At 43.7% G+C, this 22,653-nt stretch overlaps 2 protein-coding genes across 3 annotated transcripts; both read right to left on the bottom strand.

Annotated features, from left to right (window-relative positions):
• Positions 1-1,354: 1,354 nt before the first annotated feature.
• On the bottom strand, positions 1,355-13,149 carry slc37a2 (solute carrier family 37 member 2). Of its 2 annotated transcripts, XM_023816311.2 has the most exons (19): positions 12,456-13,149; positions 11,230-11,311; positions 10,884-10,974; positions 10,497-10,575; positions 10,252-10,387; positions 9,760-9,836; positions 9,308-9,474; positions 8,871-8,908; positions 8,590-8,727; positions 7,841-7,931; positions 7,471-7,533; positions 7,205-7,290; positions 5,249-5,297; positions 4,791-4,864; positions 4,553-4,631; positions 4,182-4,279; positions 3,956-4,020; positions 2,529-2,562; positions 1,355-1,755 (listed from the first exon to the last, which is right to left on the bottom strand). In XM_023816311.2, exons 1-19 carry the CDS (start codon positions 12,512-12,514, stop codon positions 1,750-1,752), a joined length of 1,512 nt encoding a protein of 503 aa, XP_023672079.1. In that variant the 5' UTR covers positions 12,515-13,149; the 3' UTR covers positions 1,355-1,749. The 2 variants fall into 2 exon arrangements, with proteins under 2 accessions (XP_023672079.1, XP_023672080.1); XM_023816312.2 differs by lacking the exon at positions 2,529-2,562.
• Positions 13,150-15,135: 1,986 nt separating this feature from the next.
• ccdc15 (coiled-coil domain containing 15) lies at positions 15,136-20,819 on the bottom strand. The gene is made up of 10 exons (XM_023816272.2): positions 20,368-20,819; positions 19,800-19,949; positions 19,513-19,701; positions 19,212-19,328; positions 19,018-19,107; positions 18,314-18,433; positions 17,549-17,652; positions 16,458-16,640; positions 16,046-16,194; positions 15,136-15,570 (listed from the first exon to the last, which is right to left on the bottom strand). Exons 1-10 carry the CDS (start codon positions 20,575-20,577, stop codon positions 15,452-15,454), a joined length of 1,431 nt encoding a protein of 476 aa, XP_023672040.2. The 5' UTR covers positions 20,578-20,819; the 3' UTR covers positions 15,136-15,451.
• Between the last annotated feature and the right edge of the window lie 1,834 nt (positions 20,820-22,653).

Consider the following 22,653-nt stretch of genomic DNA (forward strand, 5'->3'; position numbering starts at 1 on the left):
GTGCGTCGTGGGCTGACACAATGAATAGGGAGGGTGGTGGGAATATTGAGGGATCTTATATTTAATTTCCACTCTCCACTGTTGCCAAGGGACTGTTACTACGGCCACCCCTGTGTCCCCCGTGCCGTCTGTTGCCGAGGATGGATCCTGCTTCATGATAGCAGTCTGAATAACTCCTGATGACAAACCCCCCCGTTTCCTCAAGCAAAGGTGAACCACAGAAATGCGTGTGTACGGAGGAGCAAAGACATTACGAGCCCCCCACGTGAAGCCAATAATGCTGGCCGGCTCGTGAAAACGGTGAATGTCAAGGTCTGGGATATATTACAGGTAAGCTGACATCCGGTGCTCATAGCCAACAGGTTAAGTCTAGAAGAAATGGGCAGCAAATGGGCAGTGCGGCTCTGACACTCAGGCCAGAAACCCAGGTGGTTTGAAGTTTGGCAGATTATGTAAGACTTATATTCAAAAAACACGCCCTCAATGAAAATTAGAAGGGGTCTAAATTAAAAGACCCTCTGTACCCCGCAAATTTTTTGGTCAACAGTTTTGCCGAGTTTTTAATTTAGATGTAAAAGGGCTCGGTACAGAAGCCTGTGGTCAAATTTGGAAACATGCAATCGGAATAAGGAGGTGTTTGGTTTGGTAGCTGAAGATGATTCACTAGTTTAAATAACTAGGCCTATGGATATACCTCTGTTAGCCATGGCAGTGTAATTACTCTAATGCTTTGTGGCTTTAAGGACTTATATTTATGTAACCGGTTCATAGAAAGCGTTTTGGCCACTTGTTAGAAGGTACCGGGAACACTTTGTATAGCATGTGTGCATCTTTGATTTTTTTTTATTTTTTGTAATTTTGCCCTTAATTATACAGACCCGAGATGGTGATGTGAAACGTTAAAATAAAAAAAAGGTGTCGCCGTGAGGAACGGAGGCGAGAAGGAACCTGTCCAGACTGTTCCTGCATCTTACGATCCGCTCTAAGTAATTATGCCCGAAGGAGCGGCGCAGTTTAGGAGCGGCCTGCTTCTGCGACGGCGACGTGCCGCGGCGCAGACAGAGCGGCGTGTCCCTCCGGTGTAATTATCACCCGCTGGAAAGGAGGTGGGGGCCTTCACCAAGTAAGAGAGAAGGGGGGGGGGGAAGGGGATTTGGGACCAGGTGGCATCATGGATCAAGGAAAGCGGCAGCCCCACCCCCACAAAAAAAAATTAACGGAGATCTCCGTCACCTGTTGGTTGTTATTTGACACCTTCGGAACCCATCTGAACACAAGTCGGAATTATCAGACATAAGGTGTCACGCAGAGGCTTCAGTAACCATGGAAGCAGAGACTGATCAACACACAAAAATTGCAATAAGCGCAATTTTAATGATAAAAGGTACAGAACAAGATGAGAGAGGGAGAAAGGCATTAGCAACATGACCATTCCATATTAATGAGAGCAGCTTTGGACCACTGCCGGCCGGACTCTCCTTCCAGCGGGTCTTTAGGTCCCAGAACATCTGAGGATTTCACCATTTCCATTCCCCCCCACCCCTTTCTCCACACCCACCCCTTGATGTTGCATTTCATTGTGAGTCTGAGAGATGAAAGTCCCTTATTAACGCAAGTTTGCAATCTACAACCTCGCTGGAAATTTACTAGATGAATACTTGGTCCCTTTTTTTAAAAAAGAAAAAACGATGTTGATTTTTCCTGATGCTGGTTAGTGCTTCCCTTGTATAGGACAGTCTTCAGATTTCTTTAAACCTGGAAGAGATATTGCGGCTTTTAGATTCAAATAAGCTTTACTATAAAGTGCCAGTATTTCAGGGCATCCTTTGGAACATGCATTCATAGACTGACTCATTCATTACAATTTCTGTTTGCCAGTACAGGGTCACAATGGGTCTGGAGCCTGTACCACGCAGACGGGGAATGCGGCAGGGGTGATATGCTACACAATCACACTGCAAATTTAGACTCAATAAATCACCTAACCATGTTTCTAGACTGTTTACACATGTCACTATTTATTCAGCTAAAGTCATTATTATCGACAGTCTATCGAATGACACAACACAGAGGATCAGGATGTGCGGGTGTGCAGGGGGAGGATCATTTTGCACGAATGCTTGAAAGTGCCCCTTTTCAAATTATAGCCCCCCCGCAAATTTTACTGGTGGAGCATGGCCCTCGGCCAGTTCACACCCTGCAAAAGAGACACACACACACATGCAGCTCCATATTTGTTGGGACTCATTCATTGTGATGGAGACACCCAAGATGAACCCAATCTCAAAATTCAAAGGAATATAGCCTGGAAAGGTATGAGTTTTCCAGGTTCTGGCACATTTCCGGGGACACATTTTTAAGAAGTGACCCTCATAAACGGTATCAAAAAGCCACGCAAATAGACACAGCGTTCCTGGCAAACGGCAAGTTTCCGGAATAACTGAGGAGAGTAGTGCACCCCAGGGAAACTCAGGAACCCAAAAAGAACACGCAAACTATGCATGCACAGGAGCCAAGTGCATTCGAACCCGGTGCCCAGGAGCTGCAGGGAAAGCCGCCATCCTCACGTTGGAACATTGGAAGCAGCATGGCCAAGAAAAAAAAAAAACAACGAAAAAGACTTACATTGAACTCACATCTAGCTCCTTAATGCAGCATGCTCACACTTATGGAATTAGGAAGAGTGAACAGTAAAGGGTTTGTGATTAGTGGATGACCCTGTATTCTCAATCCAAACTTCACTCTCACCAGTAAGCCTGCCTCTTATAGCAGCAACATTATATATACAAGAACCAATGAATTCCTATGTACCTGCCGTTGTATATGTATAAATTATATTTACGTAAAGGTTAAAACACTCCAAGACACGCATTATACGTTTTTAAACGCACAGCTGTTAAGATAAAGAACGACCACATGTCCATTAAACCACTTATACTATAGTTACTAGATATTTGGCTGACTTAATGACATTATTTTCACGTTTATGAGCCAAAAACACATTTATTAGTATAATTAATGTGATTAAACATTTATGTTTAGTTTCCGTTACTTTTAAACTGTGTTCGACTTCCTTAATTTTAAGTTATGTTGGTTAGAATTAAAGATTATAATAGTGCATTGATTTACTACTGGTGCTTTGCTGGCAGTATGTGAGTGGTTATGGAAAATCATTCAACATGCCTCTGACCAATCAGACTTGAGAATTCAACAGTGTCATGGTATAGTTAAAATTAAGATCCTCAACAGACTGGATATTATTATACTGACCAATGAGTGTCTAACATAACCATTCTAACTAGCTAGCTTGGGTTCCGAGGTGAGGATCACTAGTTTTAAGCCACTGATCCTTGCCATTACATTGCAGTCTGTGGGGTTCATCAGGACGTTTAGGAAACTCAAAGCTTTATCCAGAAAACCAACTAAATGACATCGATCATTATGTATATTAAACTAAATGTGTTTCCTATAAATCTGCACAGTCCAGGCCACTCAAGTGGGTCTCAGGTTTAAAGGAGATGGCTGAAGGTCTGGGAATAGCATACAATCAGACCCCCTATTAATAAGAACTGGTCTCCACGACGACCATAAGAACCACTTACTCTGCATTAATGGGAGAGTTAACGGGAAGTTTAGAACCAGGGGAAGTTCGTAGATGTGGATTTGATCATCGAAACTGAGTGATGTGGCACATTTAATTAATTGCTTTGCATTGAAAGTCAATGCCTTTGTAAATATACCAGGTTACATTTCAGCATTTTGTCGCTCATAGCCGTAAGCACTGATTGAAAACAAAGGATTCAGGTATTGCTGTAAGGTCACGTGACTGGGACGAGTGACAGGAGCATTAGAGAACTTGTGCGAGGAAGGGGAAGGATGAAAACAGGATGAGTGATGGATTAAAGTCTTTCTAGTCACTGGTACTATGGAGCGGGTTGCCAGCACAGATACTCACCCCCTCTGCCGAGTGCTGTACCCACACCAGCCTCTCACCTCCTTGATGACAAGTCTGGACAGAAGCTAACAAGGTGCAAAGAGGGAGCAATGTCACCACAGGTACTGACATTCACGGCCAATAATCACAAAGAATCACGCTAAGGTGCTTCTCAATTAAGGGGCACCCTGGCAGGTGAGGGGGGGGGGGGGTACTGAAGAGCCTGCTTTCTTTTTTGGACACCTACCAAACAAGCGAGCAGGTCTGCGGTGATCAACATGTAGAACACGTTTTTCCACCCAGTTGGAGAAATCAAGCCAGCCAGCAGAGGGCCAAGGGCGGCACCTAGTGGGCATTAAGGAAATATGCAGTTTAGAACTTAAAATTCCATTTGTATATCTACAATAAACACTGGTGAAAAAAGTCTAAGATTATGCTTTACCCTAGGAGAAACTTTCAAGTGAATAAATAATGTTTAAGGCAATATTAAAAGCTATATTAAAATTAGTTAATTATACAGTATAGCATTTACGATTTTGTGAACTTACAAAAATATATATATAAAAACTACGAGGAACGACACATTTATAATGTTCAGGATGAACATTCTCTACAGACCTATGGACCCCGTCCCATCAATGATGGCGGTAACCGTTGACAACGCCCTGGAGTTTCCTCTGAGGCTCTCGTCAGTACCCTGGAGCGGGGAATTCCACAAAGACATTATATAATCTTACTCAGGCAAAAGCAATTAAGACTCCAAAGAGGAGAATGTGCAAAAAACAAAGTCACACACAGGACTTCCGAAGAATCATCAGAGCACCGCGCAGGTTACGGGAGCGGACGAAACGCTCACCAGGTCGGCAGACACGGCTGTGGTGATGAGGGCGTAGGGTCCATTCACCAGAGCTCCGCATAAGAGCAGCATACCTATGAAAAGACAGGGTCCAAGAGTCAGGAGTCAAGGCGGAAAATGCTGTGTGGGGAAAGATGCCCTCTGCTGGGGAACTCATGTACTGTGGTCTGCTGTGTACATGTTAACACTTATGTTACACAATAAATTCCAGTACTAATAACATGGAAGGAAGATACATTTATGTTTTGTTTATATAAATGGGAAAAAATATATAAGTAAACTGGCCTACAAGGCAAAACAAAATAACTAAGCTGACACTGAAACTAAGAAAAAGGCTAAAAAAACGTATATGTACACATATATATATATATATATACACACACACATATAATATATATACACATACATACATACATACATAACTTTTGATAAAATAAATAAAAATTCCCATTTCTCACCAATAGTAGTGGCTAGTCCATTTTGTCCAATTTGATTGTACAGGAAGAGCTTTGAAGGGAAAATAAAGAGACAAATGTTAAAAGCATAAACATGACATTTATTCTTCTTAGAAGCTTCTACACTGAAACGGCCAGCGCATGCAAAGATGTTCACAAATACACACGAGTTTCCTTTCAGAGTCTGGCACCAAGGTGGCGGGCTGCCCCACGGCCGATTCTCACCCCCGTGTCGGTGAACTCGCACCATGCTATCGAACGCCCGCTATGACATGTGAGAGAGGACTTGCCACCCCCCTCCCCACCCCCGGTCACCTTCCCCGGTTTAGAATACGCTGGAGAGCGCGGCGAAACCTCTGTGTACGTGGAGAAGTTACGCCGGGCTGCAAGACACGTGCGCACGAGGGTGTGCACTGCACAAAAGCGTGCTGACAGAATGCAGAGTGACAAAGTGAGCGACTCCATCCAAGTTCAAACCTCAAGAGGCAGAGTGAATAGGCAGCTATGAAGAAGAGCACAGCCTCAGACGTGCAACTGCCAGACGAAATAAAAGGACTTTACAAAAGCATTCTTCAGTTTAAGGGAATGAACTATGCTTAAATACATAATACATTGCTGCATGTTTCGAAACAGTAACACTTCTGAAATTTTTTGCACAAAGTCAAGCTTTCTTTGAGTTGGGGATTCATTGAGTGCTGGTTGTGTTTGACACATAATGTTGGTCTAATACATTAATTTGCTTATCCTGTAACTGGTACCATGGACACACATGGCATAACCACACCTTCTCCAATATGGGATTTATCTAGGAATTGCCATTCTGTACATATAGTCCTCCATCCCTGTAGATGCCCTAAAGGCCGTCTGCTCCGGCCCTGTGCCCTACAGGTACCAGTGGGAAGGATCTCCAGAGCCTCTGCATGACCGAATCCCTGAGCCAAGACCTCATCCCTGCACTGATCTCAGTCTAGAAGCCGCTCTCTTCATTCCTCATGCGACTCCATCACCATTTTCAAAAATATTTGTCTGTATATGTGTTTCCCCCCCCCCCCACCAAATATGGCACAAACTCGCGCGATTTCTTGCATATTAAATCCTTCATGTAGTCTTTGCATGCTGTGGATTTTTGTTATTGGACAAAAATATACACATGGTCTTGTGTCATCTGTGTGCCTGTGTTGATGATGTATTTAATACAAATCCACTTTCAGAATTTAACTCCAACTAGTATAGTATCCCACTACTATAGTACAGTTTCCATTACTACAGTATCCTATTATTATAGTAGTTACCATTAGTATAGTATCCCACTACTATAGTGCAGTTACCATTAGTGTAGCATCCCATTATTATAGTACAGTTACCATTAGTATAGAATCCCGCTACTATAGTGCAGGTACCATTAGTGTAGTATCCCATTATTATAGTACAGTTACCATTAGTATAATATCCCACTACTATAGTGCATTTACCATTAGTGTAGCATCCCATTATTATAGTACAGTTACCATTAGTATAGTATCCCACTACTATAGTGCAGGTACCATTAGTGTAGTATCCCATTATTATAGTGCAGTTACCATTAGTATAGCATCCCGCTACTGTAGTGCAGTTACCATTAGTGTAATATCGCATTATTGTAGTACAGTTACCATTAGTATAGTATTACACTACTATAGTACAGTTACCATTAGTGTAGTATCCCACTACTATAGTACAGGTACAATTAGTGTAGTATCCCATTACTATAGTAATTACCATTAATGTAGTATCCCATTATTATAGCATAGTATCCATTAGTATAATATAATTTGAGTATATCCCAGAGAGCACATTTCCCTATACTGTAAGTCACTTTGGATAAAAGTAACAGATAAATGAGTAAAATGTAAGATTATAGTTCTGTGTCGAATGGTGAGGAGAGTGAGTATGTTTTGTGCTGTAGCATAGGGCACTCACCATGGGGGCGGCGACAATCAACATGACGAAGCAGGTAGTGGCTCTGCCCTTGGTGTAATCCGACACCAGTCCGGCCAGGATCCCCCCTGCCATGTGCATCACACTGTCAATTACAGCCTCTATGACACCCCCCTCGGGAAGGGCCTTTTAATTGGCACCAGACAGATATACCCAGCAGCGACTGGTTCATGCGCTCATCCAGGTGATGGCGCCCTATCACAAACAAACGACTCCAAGAGAAATGATAACCTTCTCCGAACGCTTACCCAGAATTCCTCCAACGTCAAACAGGGTAGACATATCCCCAGCTCCCTTTGAATCAAAGTGAGCTAATAAAAATGGACACAGAAATAGATTAGAGGCGAAACATGACCAAATACTTTTCAAAATACACAAAAACTGACACAAACAGGCTACTATCAATACTGAGAGTAAATAAGGTCTAGTAAAATCAGTGCCTTTGGGGTAAACTGCCTGAAAATATTCTGTGCCGTATCAAGATATATCAAGCATTTGCTGCCTGAAATCAGTAAGTCTGTCTTAAGTTAAAGCTGCCACCATCTGAACTGGATGTTTTGCCAAACCTAACTTTTAAAAGGCAGGGACCACAAGCTCATTGAAATTGACAATGCTTACCGACATTCGCGATGTACAAAGGCAGCCAGTACAGGAATGTGTAGCTGACCAGCTTGGCGAAGAGCAGGCAGAGGGAGAACTCGATAACGCCCTGAGACACACAGAGAGATCAACGGTGTGGACAGCAGCAACACGCAACAGTCTCGGAATACTTAAAGGAAGTTCAAGGATTTTGTTGTGTGTCACAAGCAAGGTGTAGGGCCCCACAAGGTGTACATCCCAACAAGGTGTAGGGCCCCACAAGGTGTACATCACATGAAGGTGTAGGGCCCCACAAGGTGTACATCCCAACAAGGTGTAGGGCCCCACAAGGTGTACATCACATGAAGGTGTAGGGCCCCACAAGGTGTACATCCCAACAAGGTGTAGGGCCCCACAAGGTGTACATCACATGAAGGTGTAGGGCCCCACAAGGTGTACATCCCAACAAGGTGTAGGGCCTCACAAGGTATAGAGCCCCACAAGGTGTAGATCCCAACAAGGTGTAGATCCCAACAAGGTGTAGGGCCCAACAAGGTGTAGGGCCCAACAAGGTGTAGGGCCTCACAAGGTATAGGGCCCCACAAGGTGTAGATCCCAACAAGGTGTAGATCCCAACAAGGTGTAGGGCCCCACAAGGTATAGAGCCCCACAAGGTGTACATCCCAACAAGGTGTAGGGCCCCACAAGGTGTAGGGCCCCACAAGGTGTAGAGTCCCACTTGGCTGCCAACTGCTGGATTTTACAGAATCACTGAAAAGTTTACTAACTGGAATCCGCAAGGCCCCTACGAAGCTGATGGCCTCCTCTTCCTGATGGACGGGCTCTCGGTTCACGGGCTGCGGGCTGCTGAAGATCTCCTCTGTGCTAGAGGCATTCCGGAGGAGGGGCTCCTGCTCGGGGCATTCCTATAAGACAGCCAATCAGCTCAAAGCAAAGCAAATGCTGACTGCAGACCACAATACACATAAAAGTTTGGCCATTGGAGAGAAAATTTCCCACAATGCTCAGCTATAGGCCAGAACAAGGCAGAAATTCTATCCACACTTACATGGTGTTGGGGTGGGTTGCAGTTCACATCTTCTGGTCCTGGAAAAACAAGTTACTTATATTTTTATTGCTAAACACTCCTCCTTTAAAACATTTACCAGAAACTAAGAGGCAGCTTTCTGACTAATACACTATTATTAAGTATGTTTAGGCATAACCAGGCCTGGAAAATAAGCTCGCACCACTCACCTGGGGCGAGTAAGTTAGACGAAGGGCGAGTACAAAAACTTGAACATTAGCCCACTGGCTAGTAAAAAGAAAAATGGCCTGTCTGACTACATTCTCTACTGAAGTAAGCCAGCTAGCAGCAGAAAAATTCTTAAGTTTCACCACTGGGTGCAGCTGTTTCAAAAATACAACCCGCACTGTACATTACGAGAGTTTCCAAAATCTAGGGACCAATGTCAGCAGTATTCAGGCAGGGCGAGATATACGAACTTTCCACCAGGAAGAAAAAGCAGATGACTCCTGTCACGGCGATGATGATTCCGGGGACGATGAAGGACAAGCCCCAGGCGGACGACACGAACACACCGGCGATCAGGGAGCCCAGGATGTTGCCCACAGAGGTGTGGGAGTTCCAGATTCCCATGATAAACCCTCTCCTGAGAGAGAGAGAGAACATGAGGAGAACATGAGGAAAATTATAGGGATCTCCAAAGTTATCCACTGTGTTGACATTTCATGCATTCAAGGTTCTTGGTACAGTGACAGGGTCACATCATCTGTGGGTGCAGCAAATGGTCAGTTTGTCGATTTATAACTTAGCTTTTCCATCTTAAATTGCACCGATTTTATAATGTGCTGTATAATTCTGCTGAGGTCATCGTTATTCATGGGAACAGAAGGGTAAACTGTGCAGATGGCTAGAGAAGGTGCGTCTCACTCACTTCCCCTTTCCAAACCAGTTCCCAACACAGGCCACCACTGCAGGCCAGCCTGTAGTCTGCACCACTCCGTTCATGGCCTGTAAATTAAGGATCAAGGAAAAAAAAAATAAAAAATTAAACTATGGTCAGGGCTGGAAGTCACATGCATACACGAGTGAAGGGGTGTGGTTAGGTATAATATTCCAGCGTCATCCATGAAAGGTCATATGATACAATGGTCATGTGATATACTGAGATAAGGGTTTTTAAAGTAGTCTTCTGTTACTCGCTTCCCCTTAGACAAGCCCCCCCCCCCCCGGTCCTAAAACCACCCCTCCTCCAAGGAGCTTGAGGCCTGGCTATTTTCGTGTAGAGAGCCCAAAAGAAGCACTAACCGACAGCACCAGGGAAGATGGAGGACTGTGTTTTTAAGAAGCAATGTCAGACATCATGAACCGCAGAGTAAGAACCAGCGTGGGGTCAACGGGGGAGGGAAGAGCGGGCCAACTTCACCTGGACAAAGACGTAGTACCAGATGGAGTGGATGTTCCAGTAGAAGCCCAGGCCAAAGAGGGAGGTGAAGAAGCCACTGAGAAGCATCCCCGTGGAGAGATAGTAGCGCAGTGGCAGCCTCTCCCCAAAAATCCCACTGCGGAGAGGAAAGAAGGCACACGGAAGTCAACGAAGCCACACGGGGTCCAAATAGACCCCGCCCCCCCATGCCAGGTCACGCCACGCTGGCATCACACAAACCGTACCTGAAAAACATGCCGATGGCATAAGCCACTAGGAAGGAGTTGTCCAAAGCACCAAATAGTGTCTGGTAGTTGTCTTGGTCTGCAGAAGGAAGCAAAGTTGTGAGGCTCATGAGATAATTATGGGCTTAACTGTTACTGGCGCATACATGCTGCTGTATCTGTGGTCTCTGCATGTTTTAAGAGATATATAAATAAAACTGTCTGAGTGACAACATTCCAGCGTGGATTTGGAGCTTGAAAGTCAGGGTAGACTGCATAACTAAACTGAATGTGCTTCAATTGGGAAAGAAGAGCAAGGCGGTGCCCCCAGGATAAGCTCAGTGGCATTCTGGAAACCTGAAGGATGAGCTGGGGAGCACGTGAGACGGGTGCAATGGCCAGACTGACCGAAAGGGGCCCAGTCGCACCAGGTCTCATTGTTGGTTGCGTTCAAGTGCAGCGGCTGGATTGTGAACGAGCAGTTTCTGTGAAGCTCGCTCTACAAAGGGGGCAAAAAAAAGACAGGTGAGAAGCAGACCCTCACAGAAGGACCGACCACCCCTCAGTCACAGGCAAATGGAACGTCCCAGGAATCACGTGACAGGGCAACAGTCAGCCAGCCATGCTACCTACACATGGTTCAATCAAGCTCCTAACTGGTGCAATTGTAACCACTGTTAGGAAGTTAGGTGCACTGACACTGAACACAATTAAGAAGTTAAACAGCAGACATCGTGTGCTCGTTCTCTTTTACCTTGACAATGCTGATCGGCTTTCGGGACAAGTGGTAGCTGGTATAAAAGACGAACGTGAGAAAGAGTGTGTAGCCTCTGTACCTGCAGGAAGAGGAAAAACAGCTCTGACCACACGGAGGCTTTCATGTCTGCTCGGGGAGCGCGCTTTGCACCGTGTTCACAGCTACTTCATACACAAACAGGGTTGCCAAATGCTGAGCTGCCCGTCGTGAGATTTTCAATTCGAAACAAGCCTGCACACGTATACACATGTATATAACAGTGTTACTACCTTGTAAATAGTCTGTAGGGTTTGCAAACTGCTCCAACGCTTTTGATGTGGCTAATTTTATAATGGAATGATATATATTTGCCGTAAGATTTTCTTACGTGAGCGTGACAGTCTGAAAGCATGAGTGTTAGGCCAGATGCAGGAGAGCTGGCAGCCCTGTGTAAGCGTGTGCCAGAAGAATTTTTTTTTAAAGCTCATTTCTGGCTAGTATATAAGTTGCAATGGAGCGATACTTCACCGTCTGATCAGCCAAATCCACAAAAAGGAAGCGCAACAAATCGTTAGTAAACAATTATGTTTGGGGGAGAATATACATAGGCCATATATGCATTTGAAATTCATTGCATACTTTTCAAGGTTCCAAAATAACCTTATGAGGAAGTGAAACGTTCAGATTTCAGACACTGTAAACTAAGTAACCACGACAATATTCGACCCCCCCATACAAATGTCACGTTCGCATTACGGAGGTGTGAAACCGATGAGAAAACAGCGGCTCTTCGTTTGTGCCGCCGGTTCCTGTTTTAGGGTGAGGCCGGGTTTCAGACGCTCATCCCCGGCCGGCAGATTCACTTTAGCGCTTCTCCGTTTCATTGCAGCGCTTCGCAGTTCAGGTGATCACGGTTGTTACGAGCAGCCAGATGCCGAGCGCTACAAAATATCAGAACCGCACGCCTGTCAAATCAGGTCTTTTCATTTCGGATTGTGCAATACAGCCACGATTTCAGCTTCCTTCTTCTCGGCAATCGCTTAAAAAGTGGCCCTTTGACACATCAAACACATTCTGCCGGTGACAAAAATATCTGAATGTGAGCTGTACTTTACTTTAAGATTACTGTGTAAAAGATGCGGTCGATCGATGTGGCTGAATTTATCACCTCTGGACACGTTGCCAAAAGGCAGTGACATCTTATTTTTAGGCTTATTGGTCAGTTTAATCCAGCGGTTCCTTACCAGCTCTCTCTTGAAAAAGATGTGATGAGCCTAATGCCCGGCGCCAGCGAAGACCTCATCTTCAGAGAAAATGGTCTTTTGTCCCTTTTGTTTAATTCGAGTCAAATCGCCTCTCAAACATCGCTGTCATGGATCAAGTATGCAGCCAGCCTTGTTTCTAATTACGATCGAGACCAATATAAAAATCAAAGAGGTAAAAGAAGTCTGTTTCATACACTAAAACTGGAAAACATAAAATGAAAAAATACAGTAAAAATAAATATACAACCAGTTAAGGTTGGCTGTGGCCTCTTGTGGGTTATAAAAAAATAATCTACCGCATATATAATTTAATTTTAAGCACTAGACCAGTTGGGCTACAACTGAAATCAGCAATATGAAAATTACGAATAAAACCCGGTTCCAAATACAAGACGCAATAGCTCATGTCCTACTTCCTGGGAAGAAAAAACAAAACCTTACGGAAAGCACACGTTAAATTTCAATGGATTTACTCTGCCTCACGCTCACGTCGTGAAGCCAATAAATGTTTGCGTTTAGTCCATATTAACAAAGCTCTCCTTCCCAAAGCGTCACATGATTGCTGCGTCGTCTGCGCATAAAAATAATATATCCATTTCTATAAAAAAAAAAATTCAACGCTCCCTTATTTCCAAGCCCAGCCGATCCGACATCGGAAAAAAATAAAAGTAAACATGTGATATTGGCGGATGACGTCAGCGCTCAGGCTGGTCTGTTAACTGTTTAAGCGCCGCGGACAAGCGTACGCTGTACATGTCTACAGTGAAATGTTTTTCCTACCTGCTCCCGGGATTGGGTTCACAAAGGAAAACCTAAGACCTAATAATAAGAGAGGTAATATGAAAAATAGTAAATAGAATTAAAATGTCAATTAAAATTAAATAAGACAACAAAATATGAAAGCAATATTTGCATTTACATATGGCAGTGCAAGTTAAAAAGATGAAAAGTCCCACTTGACTTGAATGCCTGATAGCGTGGTCCCTGATAAGTCTTGTCTATTTTAGAGTTTATTGCGAAATTATACCCATCGATGTGGCAAACACAGCACAAACCACAAATGCTTCAAAAAGAGATGCAGATTCTTTTATACTGCGACGGTAAGATGCACTTTTACATAAAGGGATCATCGCGTAGGCCTACTTAAGTGTTCAGGGGCTTTGAACTGTGATAAAAGGTGATAAATATGTCGACTTTAATTTACAGTGTTTTATTGTATAAAGAAAGCGAAACAGGAAGCTCGTTTGAAGATTCCCTGCAGCGTCTTTCCTTTTGAGTAACTGTGAGTTTAAGTAGAAGCACGTCCAACACACTGCGGTCCCCAAGGACCCAGGTCTAGAACCACCGATGTAGATTGTTCATTTTAATGGGAAAGTGGTTACCCAGCAGTCAATTAAGCTGCAAATTCAACTAACCAGCACAACCGGTATCGCACTTTGCAATTATATGTTGGACTAACTTAAGTACATACTGCTGCAATCTTACCAGACACAACTCAGGAAGGCAATTATATCTGGTAAAGAAAAGAAAAAAGAAACAGATTCTTGGCATAAGTAATCCATAGACTGCAGCAACTAGTTTAGAATCGTAGGATCTTTATCTGGTAGAAAAGAAAAAAAAAAATTAAATGAAAGGTCAATGTCCGTACCCAGGGCCGGCCAGGGATTACAAACTGGCCCTGGACTTTCGCTCATACCGTGAGGGTGAGGGGGCTAATTTTACTGGGCTACAACCCCATCGGCACACTGGGAGGGTGCCTGATATGTCAGATGGCCTACCCAGCCCTGTCCGTACCCAGCCCCGTCCGTACCCACCTGTCTGTCGCCCAAGTAAACTGACAATGTTTGACAGCTTATTGAAATCATGACTCATGTAAAATCATTTAATCTTTTGTGTAATTTGTTACAACCATCATCTTCTGTTTAAAGTGTATTTCTTATATAGGCCTCCTATATATCTTAGCCGAACTAAAACACTGGCCAAGATTATTAAAATAAAAAAAGTTATTAATCAGGTTTGACTACCACTCAGGTTATATAAATACATTTAAAGCTAACTCACTGGACCTTTTAGGAAAGGTCTGCACCTTCTGCTGGGACAATACAGTCATATAATCCAGCCTCCAAACCCCAATTATAGGTACTGAGATAGGCATGTGGTTAGGGGAAAAAGAACATCTTCCTCTTTTTCCTTTGGGAAAACACACAGAAACATTTCCAACAGCACATGCATAACGCTCCAAAACGGAAATGATCGGGAATCAGCTGATCCAGGCACCAATGCACCGTTAAGGTATAAAAATATTATTACATCAGGTTTTACTTTTCCACACAACTACTGTATTTACTTTTAAAATATTTACAAAACATGTATAGATTAAAGGTTAATTTGTACATAAACAATACATTTGTGTTTGACTAATGACTAATTACTAGCCATTGTGAAAATAATCAAAAAAGCCTATTAAGAGATAAGCCAAATTAGACGTTAATGCAATACAGATGTAGATTAATCGCAGATGTAGTTAAGAAATCCAGACTTATGGTCATTACATCGGAAAAAGCCAATGGATTTCCTTCACAGGGCAGCAACACTCCAAACCTGAATGTGCCGCATTGTATAATAAAATCACACACAAAACTACACATTTTTATCCCAATGACTTTTAAACACTTCTCTTTCCATTTATTTGATGACATATTTCACATAATTAATGACAAAAGGTTTTACATATCTAGTTCTCAGAATAAAAAAAATTGTATAAATATAAAAGTTCTAACAGTAATTCACAATTACTTCATGAAAATCCCAGTGGGAAAATCCCAGTGCCACCTTCGCAGACACTGGTGATTTTCCTTTTAAGGTATGTATCGCTGATCACACATCATCTGCTTTTAGGTTAAAAAGCAGCAATGTGTGACTGAGGCTTTGGAAATCATTTCTCCGCCTTGCTTCCCCACTGGAAGGCGGTGCCCCTACTTCCTGGGAGAGAGTCTGTGGATGGACGCTATGGTTCTGGCAGAGGCCCGATGGCTGGAGCTGCCATCCCTGAGGTCACTGTTGAGCAGCACAGACTGCAGGGCCTGGGCGTAAGCTAAGGCGGCGGGAGACAGCACCCAGTGAGAACGACACACCATATAACAAGCAGCCAGCGGCAAAAATACCCAGTAAACTTCATCTACTCTTCAAATAACTGTTGTGAAGTACGGCTTTTCTTTTTCAGTCCCGAGTCAGACAGACAAGCAGCACAGGTCCCAAACTGACATCCGGGACTGTACTAATAGCAGAGACTCCAGACACTTCTCACATGATCCATGAGGCCTGAAAATGTGTGGCAACTAATTTTTGTCCCCTCTAATTTTTGTTGAATTTTTGTCCCCTCTTTATCGGCATTGATATTCACTTAAGTTTTCTTTACTTATCAGCTCTTACCCAGCTTGGAGAACGCAAATAAAAAAAAAAAGGGTTTTGCTGGTAAATCTAGCGCTTCTACATTTATCATCGTAAAATTAATCACCCAGCAAAATAGACAAATATGAAGATGTATCCAGGGAAAACGGAGTGCTGACCTTTAGGGTTATGGTAGAAGACACAGTTGTTAGCGCAGGTGTCGGGGTGAGAGTCCCAGAAACTCTCGCCACAGCAGCAGAGGGGGGGCAGGTCCACCTTCTCTTGTGCCACCCGCTCCTTCATCTGAGCTGTCAGGGCCTCGACAAATCTACACACCGACACGTGACTTTTACCTTGCTTCATACTACACAGCATTACCACCTCAGTTCGAATACAATGACTTTTCATGCAACCATTGTTATCTGCATTGTTTATGAAGTACAGTATGTCCAGTTATAATGACTGATAATGACAGTGTACAAAATACAGTGAACTCTAATTGATATCTGCAGGGTCACCACGACAACACTGATGATATTTTCCACACCGAAACGCAGGATAAAATAGTGAATCCTATGACCGCAGGAGTACCTCGTGGCCTCCTGATCTTTCCGCGCCCTCTCCCTCTTCGCCATTTCTTCCCGCGCCCGCTCTCCCTCCAGCCTCAGGCCCTCCAGGATTTGCCGCTCGCGCTCCGTGGCCCCCTCTAGCTCCGCCAGCCGCTGAATCTGCCTCTCCTCCTCCAGCCGCCTCCGCTCCTTGTCGCTCTTAATACTGCAGCAATTAACGTGCGTGGTAATAGTGAAAAGGAAAAAACTTGGACAATCACTCAGAAGCCACAAGATAAAACACTGCTCATGACAGTTTCGGCCAGTGCTCACTGCAATGGCATTATTTAGGGTGAGAGGGCCACCCACATCATCGCATTAGCTGTCTGAGAAGAGACAGCCCTCTAAATACTTAGCTGGCTTGTGTTCTGTCAAGTTGGAAAGACCACTATAAGACAGACTTAAGACAGAGGGGGAGGTTGGTCATTCCTGTTGGGAAAATGCTTAAATCGATTAACCAAATACATTCATCTTGTAGTTTCACTCCCTGCCAAATAGTGTGATGTACACTTATTTGTAGTGATGGACAAAATGACGCTTCATGAACCATTTGTTGTATTTTCTGTCCCCACTAGATGGTGCTCTTTTCAAAAAAGCATGTCCCAAAGCAAATCAAGAACACCATCTAGTTGGGGTAAAAAAAAAAAAAATACAGCAAATGGTCCATAAGGTGTCATTTTATCCATCACTACTTATCAATAGTGGTAGTTAAATTAAGCTTTTTTTGAACCAATTGATGTATTTTTTCACCCAACTAGATGGTGCCCTCTGTTTATAAAAGGGCTCGGAAATGGTTATCAAGCTTCACTTAGCCATCACTACTTCTCAGTAACAAATTCTCCAGGAGAGGGTGGAAGATAGCTACAAAATTGCAACTCGAGAACAATAGCATGGAAAATGCTATGTCCCAAACCTCCTTACAGATGGGGCATTATGGGATATAGTGAAAGTCACATATGCCATTAGACCAGACATTTGTACATCAAGTCCAGGAAGAAGTGTGAAGCTTGTGCAGCGACTCGTGAATAAAACCGAAAGCTGTGAGAATTACGTGCAGGGAGGCAGAGGGGTCACCTTTCGATTCTTCTCAGATGTTTCCTGTGACGGTGAAGCTCCTTCACTTGCGCTCTCTCGATGTCCATGAAAAGGCGTCGGTACATGAGGAACTGAGATTGTCTCTAGATAAAAAAAACAAAAAAACATGAGTATTAGAGTAGAGCTACTTTAAGTAGGTACTGCTGAACGAGTAATGAAATGCACGCTAAAGTAAACTGTACTGAGGGAACCTATACTATTAAAACTGGCAAGGAAAAATAATTACAATCATCATATAAACAAATTTTACTATATACACAGTCCTAAGGGCATGATATTATCTCAGTGATAGACTTAGACCTAATTTTACCCTGACAAATAAAAGCTTGGGTCTCATCTAAGCTGATAAGTCCATTTAAATCGGCCAGTCATCCGCCTGAACTGATGAGCGGTAGACAGATGGCAGCACTGAGTCGATGTGAGCACGCGATTTGTGAAAGGAGATTCACCCTTAAATGGCAATAGGGAGGAAATGACTGAATCCAAGTGAACAGGGATTATGAACTGTTGACGATCTACGTAGTCTTTAGTGGAAAAGCTACACTAAGAATGACAGAACTTATACTGCAGCTGAAGAGTGGCCCAAATAGCATGCTTACAATTTCACGCAAAAGAAACTGGTTACATTTTATGCAATTTTCATTGTTATCATTTGAGTAAAACCTGAATACACACTGGCCCTTTTTGGATAAGATTGCCCACCCCTGATTTTCTAGTTCTCACTGCCCCAACCCAGCACAGTACCTGTTTCTTCATCTCATCCTTATCTTCTGCAGGCCAAAGGACCTGGGAAGCCCTGTAATGCGTGCTGAATGTGGCACTGGACCCACCAGGGTAGGGCTCTCGCAACGGCCCCTCGGACACCTGAAACACACAATGACACGGTTCACGGTGCTCCGCCCCAATAATGCCGTGAAAAACAGTGGAACTGTCCGAGAAGATCAGAGCAGCGGCTCATTGTAGGACATCAAGTGCACTTTGTCTGGGTGGGTTCCTAGCAGGAGCAAGTCTAGATTTTGACCCTTGGGGACCTTAGCCTGCAAGAAATATGGGATGAAATCACTTAATGGATTTAAAATAAGTGTTTTTGGGGGCTGAGACAAAAAAAATAGAGTGGCTGACACCCCCTTATTCTATGGTTCCTCGGTTCCTGGCATCATACAATGACATTTTGGGCCCCATGACGACATGTCATACTGTAACCCCCACCCACCCCAATCTAATTATGTTTCAATTATTTTAGGGACCCTGCCATTCAGGGGTCCTTGAAATCTTCCCAACTACACCCCCCCCACTTTACAGTGCCCCAGTTTGCATCCCTACACTCGTAACGCCAGGCCATCACCCAGAACCTCAAAAACACAAACAAACAAAAATGGAAAGAAGTTCTGGAAACATGCAACTGACTGACTGACTTGCACATTCTGGAAAGTGCCACTCTTGCTGACCTCTGCCTCCTTGCTCGGATTTTGCAGGTTGAGAGGTCGATCATGTTGGCCGATCAGGAGGATTTCATCCTCCTCTACTTCCTCTGAATGCTGTGGAAGAGGCAGTGGCATCAGCACAACAAGAAAACGAACAGAAAAAAAACTGCAGTTGACCAAACTTCTTTTTAGGCTGATAAATAGCACGAAAGACTTACACTTCCAGTAGGAGAGCTCTTCCACATGCCTCCAGGGATCTCAGACATTTGTTCTCCATCTTGAAGCAACTGACAGGAGGCCAGCTTGTGTCTGACTTGCTTCATTACTTTTCTGAGCTTCATTAAAAAAAGTCAAACCACCATGAGTTGTCCCATACAAGCAGAAAATAATTATATCTTAATTATACAATGCTTTTCCCCCAATGGCATACAAAACCACGTGTCTATGCTTAAATTTGGTATGCAGAACTGGAGTCTTGCACCTGTATATTCTCATATGCGGTGTCCACAGAATCCCTACCTGGAGTTCCTGCACTTTTCCTGGACGGTCCCAGTCGTGGGATGGCAGTGCCTGGGCACTCACCCAGCGCGATCCAGAGCTACAGATGGCCATCTCCCCCTGGGTGCAAGCTGGGAACGCTCGCTTCCGAGGAGTGAGATTCAGGGCTGTCTCACTAGACTGCTGGAACACCCTCCCCTCACGCTCTGCCTGCACGGAGATTCTGCTTAGCGATCTGAACGGCACTGTCACACCGAAGCCACGGGGATGATCGATCGATGTAATCGAGGTTGTGGGACCCGGCTCACCATCTCGCAGGTCTTCTGCAGCTGTTGCCTCTTGCGCACCCTTGCCTGCTGGGCCACGCGCCGGCGCACCCGCTCCTGGAACCTCCGCAGGTTCTCCTCCTTCTCCCTGCGCAGCTCCATATGCTGCTCTTCCAGCACTGATGCAAGGAGCTGCCTCGCACACATCGAAGGGGCAAAATATCACGTAACCCACATCCAATCGAGATGAAAATCAATAGAAATTATGACTCGTTTATGAAAAGACGCTATATGTGCAATATGTAGGTTATACCAGGGTTTGCTAGCTCCCACGCATCTGGCCTGACACACTGTCAGACTATCACGCACATGCAAGAAATCTTATGGAAAATATGTATTATTCCATTATAATCCTACAAAACCGCTGAGGCAGTTTGCAAAACCTACAGACTATTTACAAGGTAAAAAACTGTAACATACATGTGAGACTAGTCTCGAATTGAAAATCTCACTCCAGCCAGCTGATGCAAGTCAACCCTTTTATACCATGTATGTCAAAAAAGGTACAGATACCACATTCAATGTAAACCACATGGACCAGAGTACTTACAACAGGATGTTCCTCACAGTCGATCCCGCTCTCCACCCAGGCACCCACCGGCATTATTGCCTGGTTCCTCTCGGCTAAAATTTTGTGGTCGACAAGAATCGGGGCTTTGGGTTTACTCGTTTTACTAGCGGCATGTTTGTTCTCCTGTTTAATCTCCTTTAGTGCCGCTTTAAAGTTGCCTTTTGCTTTCGTGGTTTTTAAATGAATCATCTTGTAAAGGCTAATTGGCAGCTACTCTCGTCAATAACTACATACAAAGGAAAACTTTCCTAATGAAAGCACAATTGTGCCACACTGAATATATTACCTATCACTTAACTTCGATACAAATAATACGCATATTCCGTGACTGAAAAGTTAATTTCCCAAACGGCCACTTTGTTGATAACGAAGTTACCGGCTTCGCAACCGTTTAGTTCCACCACCCGTAACATTATTGGTTGCGGATTTAAAATCTCTATGTTCATTCGTCCTGTTTCATGTCAATCTACAGTAGACCACGCCTTGCGTGTAGTGAAAAATATATCCGGTATGGAACTTTGTTTATCATAGAATAGTTCCGCAATGTGAAGAAAATTGTTAATCTTGTTTGGTGCATTGTTGTTGAAATAGTTCAAATGAACAGTTGTGGAAATGTTCGATATAAACCTAGTAACATTGACTAAACAATATCAGTCGTTTTACATATTCAATTTTACTGTTTAAACTTTCTATTGCTGGTAATAAAGGTAACAAAGTAGTAAAGTAAAAAAAATCGCGAAAAAGCAGGGGAGATATTTAATTACCTAGGGTGATTATCAAGTTGCTCTAAACAAATTATGCAACAGTTCTCTGCTTATACGTTTGTGCAATACCAAGAATTGTCACTTTCATTCCTTCCCCTCTTCACAATGCTTGAATTTATCAGCAACACAACCAGCAAACAAAAGGCCAGCTGTCTCATGGGTATGAATCAGCAAATGGATGTTTGTGTTTGTGTGTGTCTAATTGTGTGTGCGTCTGAGTGAGAGAAAAGAACAAATTCTAGTTTACAAAGGGGCACAGTCATATAGTGTCAAAGGTTAAACATTTGACTCCTCAAATTCCTTTTTTGTTGTACTGTTACTGTTGCGGTATAAATACCATGTTAATATGCAATTTCACATATTTATATTGGAAGCAGATTTGCTGATTTTCTCTGAGACACAAGTGATGGTTGTGCTTGTCATTTTTTGGCAGAAATCTATGTCACATCTCTGATACTGGGTGTGAAAGTAGTAGTTTCTGAGTTCACACACACACACGCACGCACGCACGCACACACACACACACACACACACAGGTTTGTAATTATATCTTTGTAGGGACTCTCCATTCATTTCTAAGGGGAAAACTCTAATCACAATATGACAACCTTAACCCCTACCCAGCCCTAACCTTAACCATAAGTAACCAAATAAAATACAAGACATTTGGCATTTTTTAACTTTTTTCACAGATATTTGTGGGGACCCGAAAAATGGAATGGAACTTGCCATATAACTGAACTTACTATCTCATTCTCACATTTACTTTGCTGTTTTTGGATCTACATTCAAAGCTTAGGTTATGCAATCACTGTGTTTTCAAAATGTTTTAAAAATGCTGTCTTAACATTCCCCAGAATACTGATTTATCAGGAGTTTTGTCTCCCCAAAGGCCATTATAAATTAACATAAACACGTTTCTGAGGAAGAATGGAAACAAAACACAGCCGTTCTGCTCTCATTATGAAGGCAACCACACAAGAAAAGCAAACTAACTTGGTGTAGATCCAGAATATGAGAAAAATACAGTATTATCCATCCATCCATCCATCCACCCATCTATCCATTATCTGCTGCTCATCCGAGGCAGGGTCACGGGGGCAGCAGTCTAAGCAGGGATGCCCAGACCTCTCTCTCCCCAGCCACCTCCTCCAGCTCCACCAGGAAATACCAAGGCGTTCCCAGGCCATCCAAGAGACATAATCTGTCCAGTGTGACCTGGGTCAGCCCTGGGGTCTCCTCCCGGTTGGACATCCCCAAAACGCCTCTGCAGGGAGGCGTCCAGGAGGCATCCTAGATAGATGCCCAAACCACCTCAGCTGGCTCCTTTCGAATCATGGGATCAGTGGTTATACCTTCCGAATGTCCGTGCTACTCACCCTACCTCTAAGGCTGAGCCCAGACACTCTTAGAAGGAAACTCATTTCTCGTATCTGCAATGTCATTGCTGCCAATGTTGCAGCAATCCGTCTGTCAATCTCCCGCTCCCTTCCTCCCTCGC

This window comes from Paramormyrops kingsleyae, chromosome 18 (assembly GCF_048594095.1).
Source record: "Paramormyrops kingsleyae isolate MSU_618 chromosome 18, PKINGS_0.4, whole genome shotgun sequence".
In the NCBI taxonomy this organism is placed as follows: domain Eukaryota; kingdom Metazoa; phylum Chordata; class Actinopteri; order Osteoglossiformes; family Mormyridae; genus Paramormyrops; species Paramormyrops kingsleyae.

What these genes read in the sequence shown, in the direction of transcription:
- slc37a2 (XM_023816311.2), bottom strand. Translation starts at nt 12,514, where the DNA reads ATGAGGTCTTCGCTGGCGCCGGGCATTAGGCTCATCACATCTTTTTCA. An exon ending in TGATTGTCGCCGCCCCCATG is followed by an intron (nt 5,298 to 7,204) that starts GTGAGTGCCCTA and finishes TTCCCTTCAAAG; the next exon opens with CTCTTCCTGTACAATCAAAT. An exon ending in TACAGCACTCGGCAGAGGGG is followed by an intron (nt 2,563 to 3,955) that starts GTGAGTATCTGT and finishes TTCCAACGTGAG; the next exon opens with GATGGCGGCTTTCCCTGCAG.
- ccdc15 (XM_023816272.2), bottom strand. Translation starts at nt 20,577, where the DNA reads ATGATTCATTTAAAAACCACGAAAGCAAAAGGCAACTTTAAAGCGGCA. An exon ending in AGAGCTCTCCTACTGGAAGT is followed by an intron (nt 19,108 to 19,211) that starts GTAAGTCTTTCG and finishes CCTCTTCCACAG; the next exon opens with CATTCAGAGGAAGTAGAGGA. An exon ending in ATCCGAGCAAGGAGGCAGAG is followed by an intron (nt 18,434 to 19,017) that starts GTCAGCAAGAGT and finishes TGTGTGTTTCAG; the next exon opens with GTGTCCGAGGGGCCGTTGCG.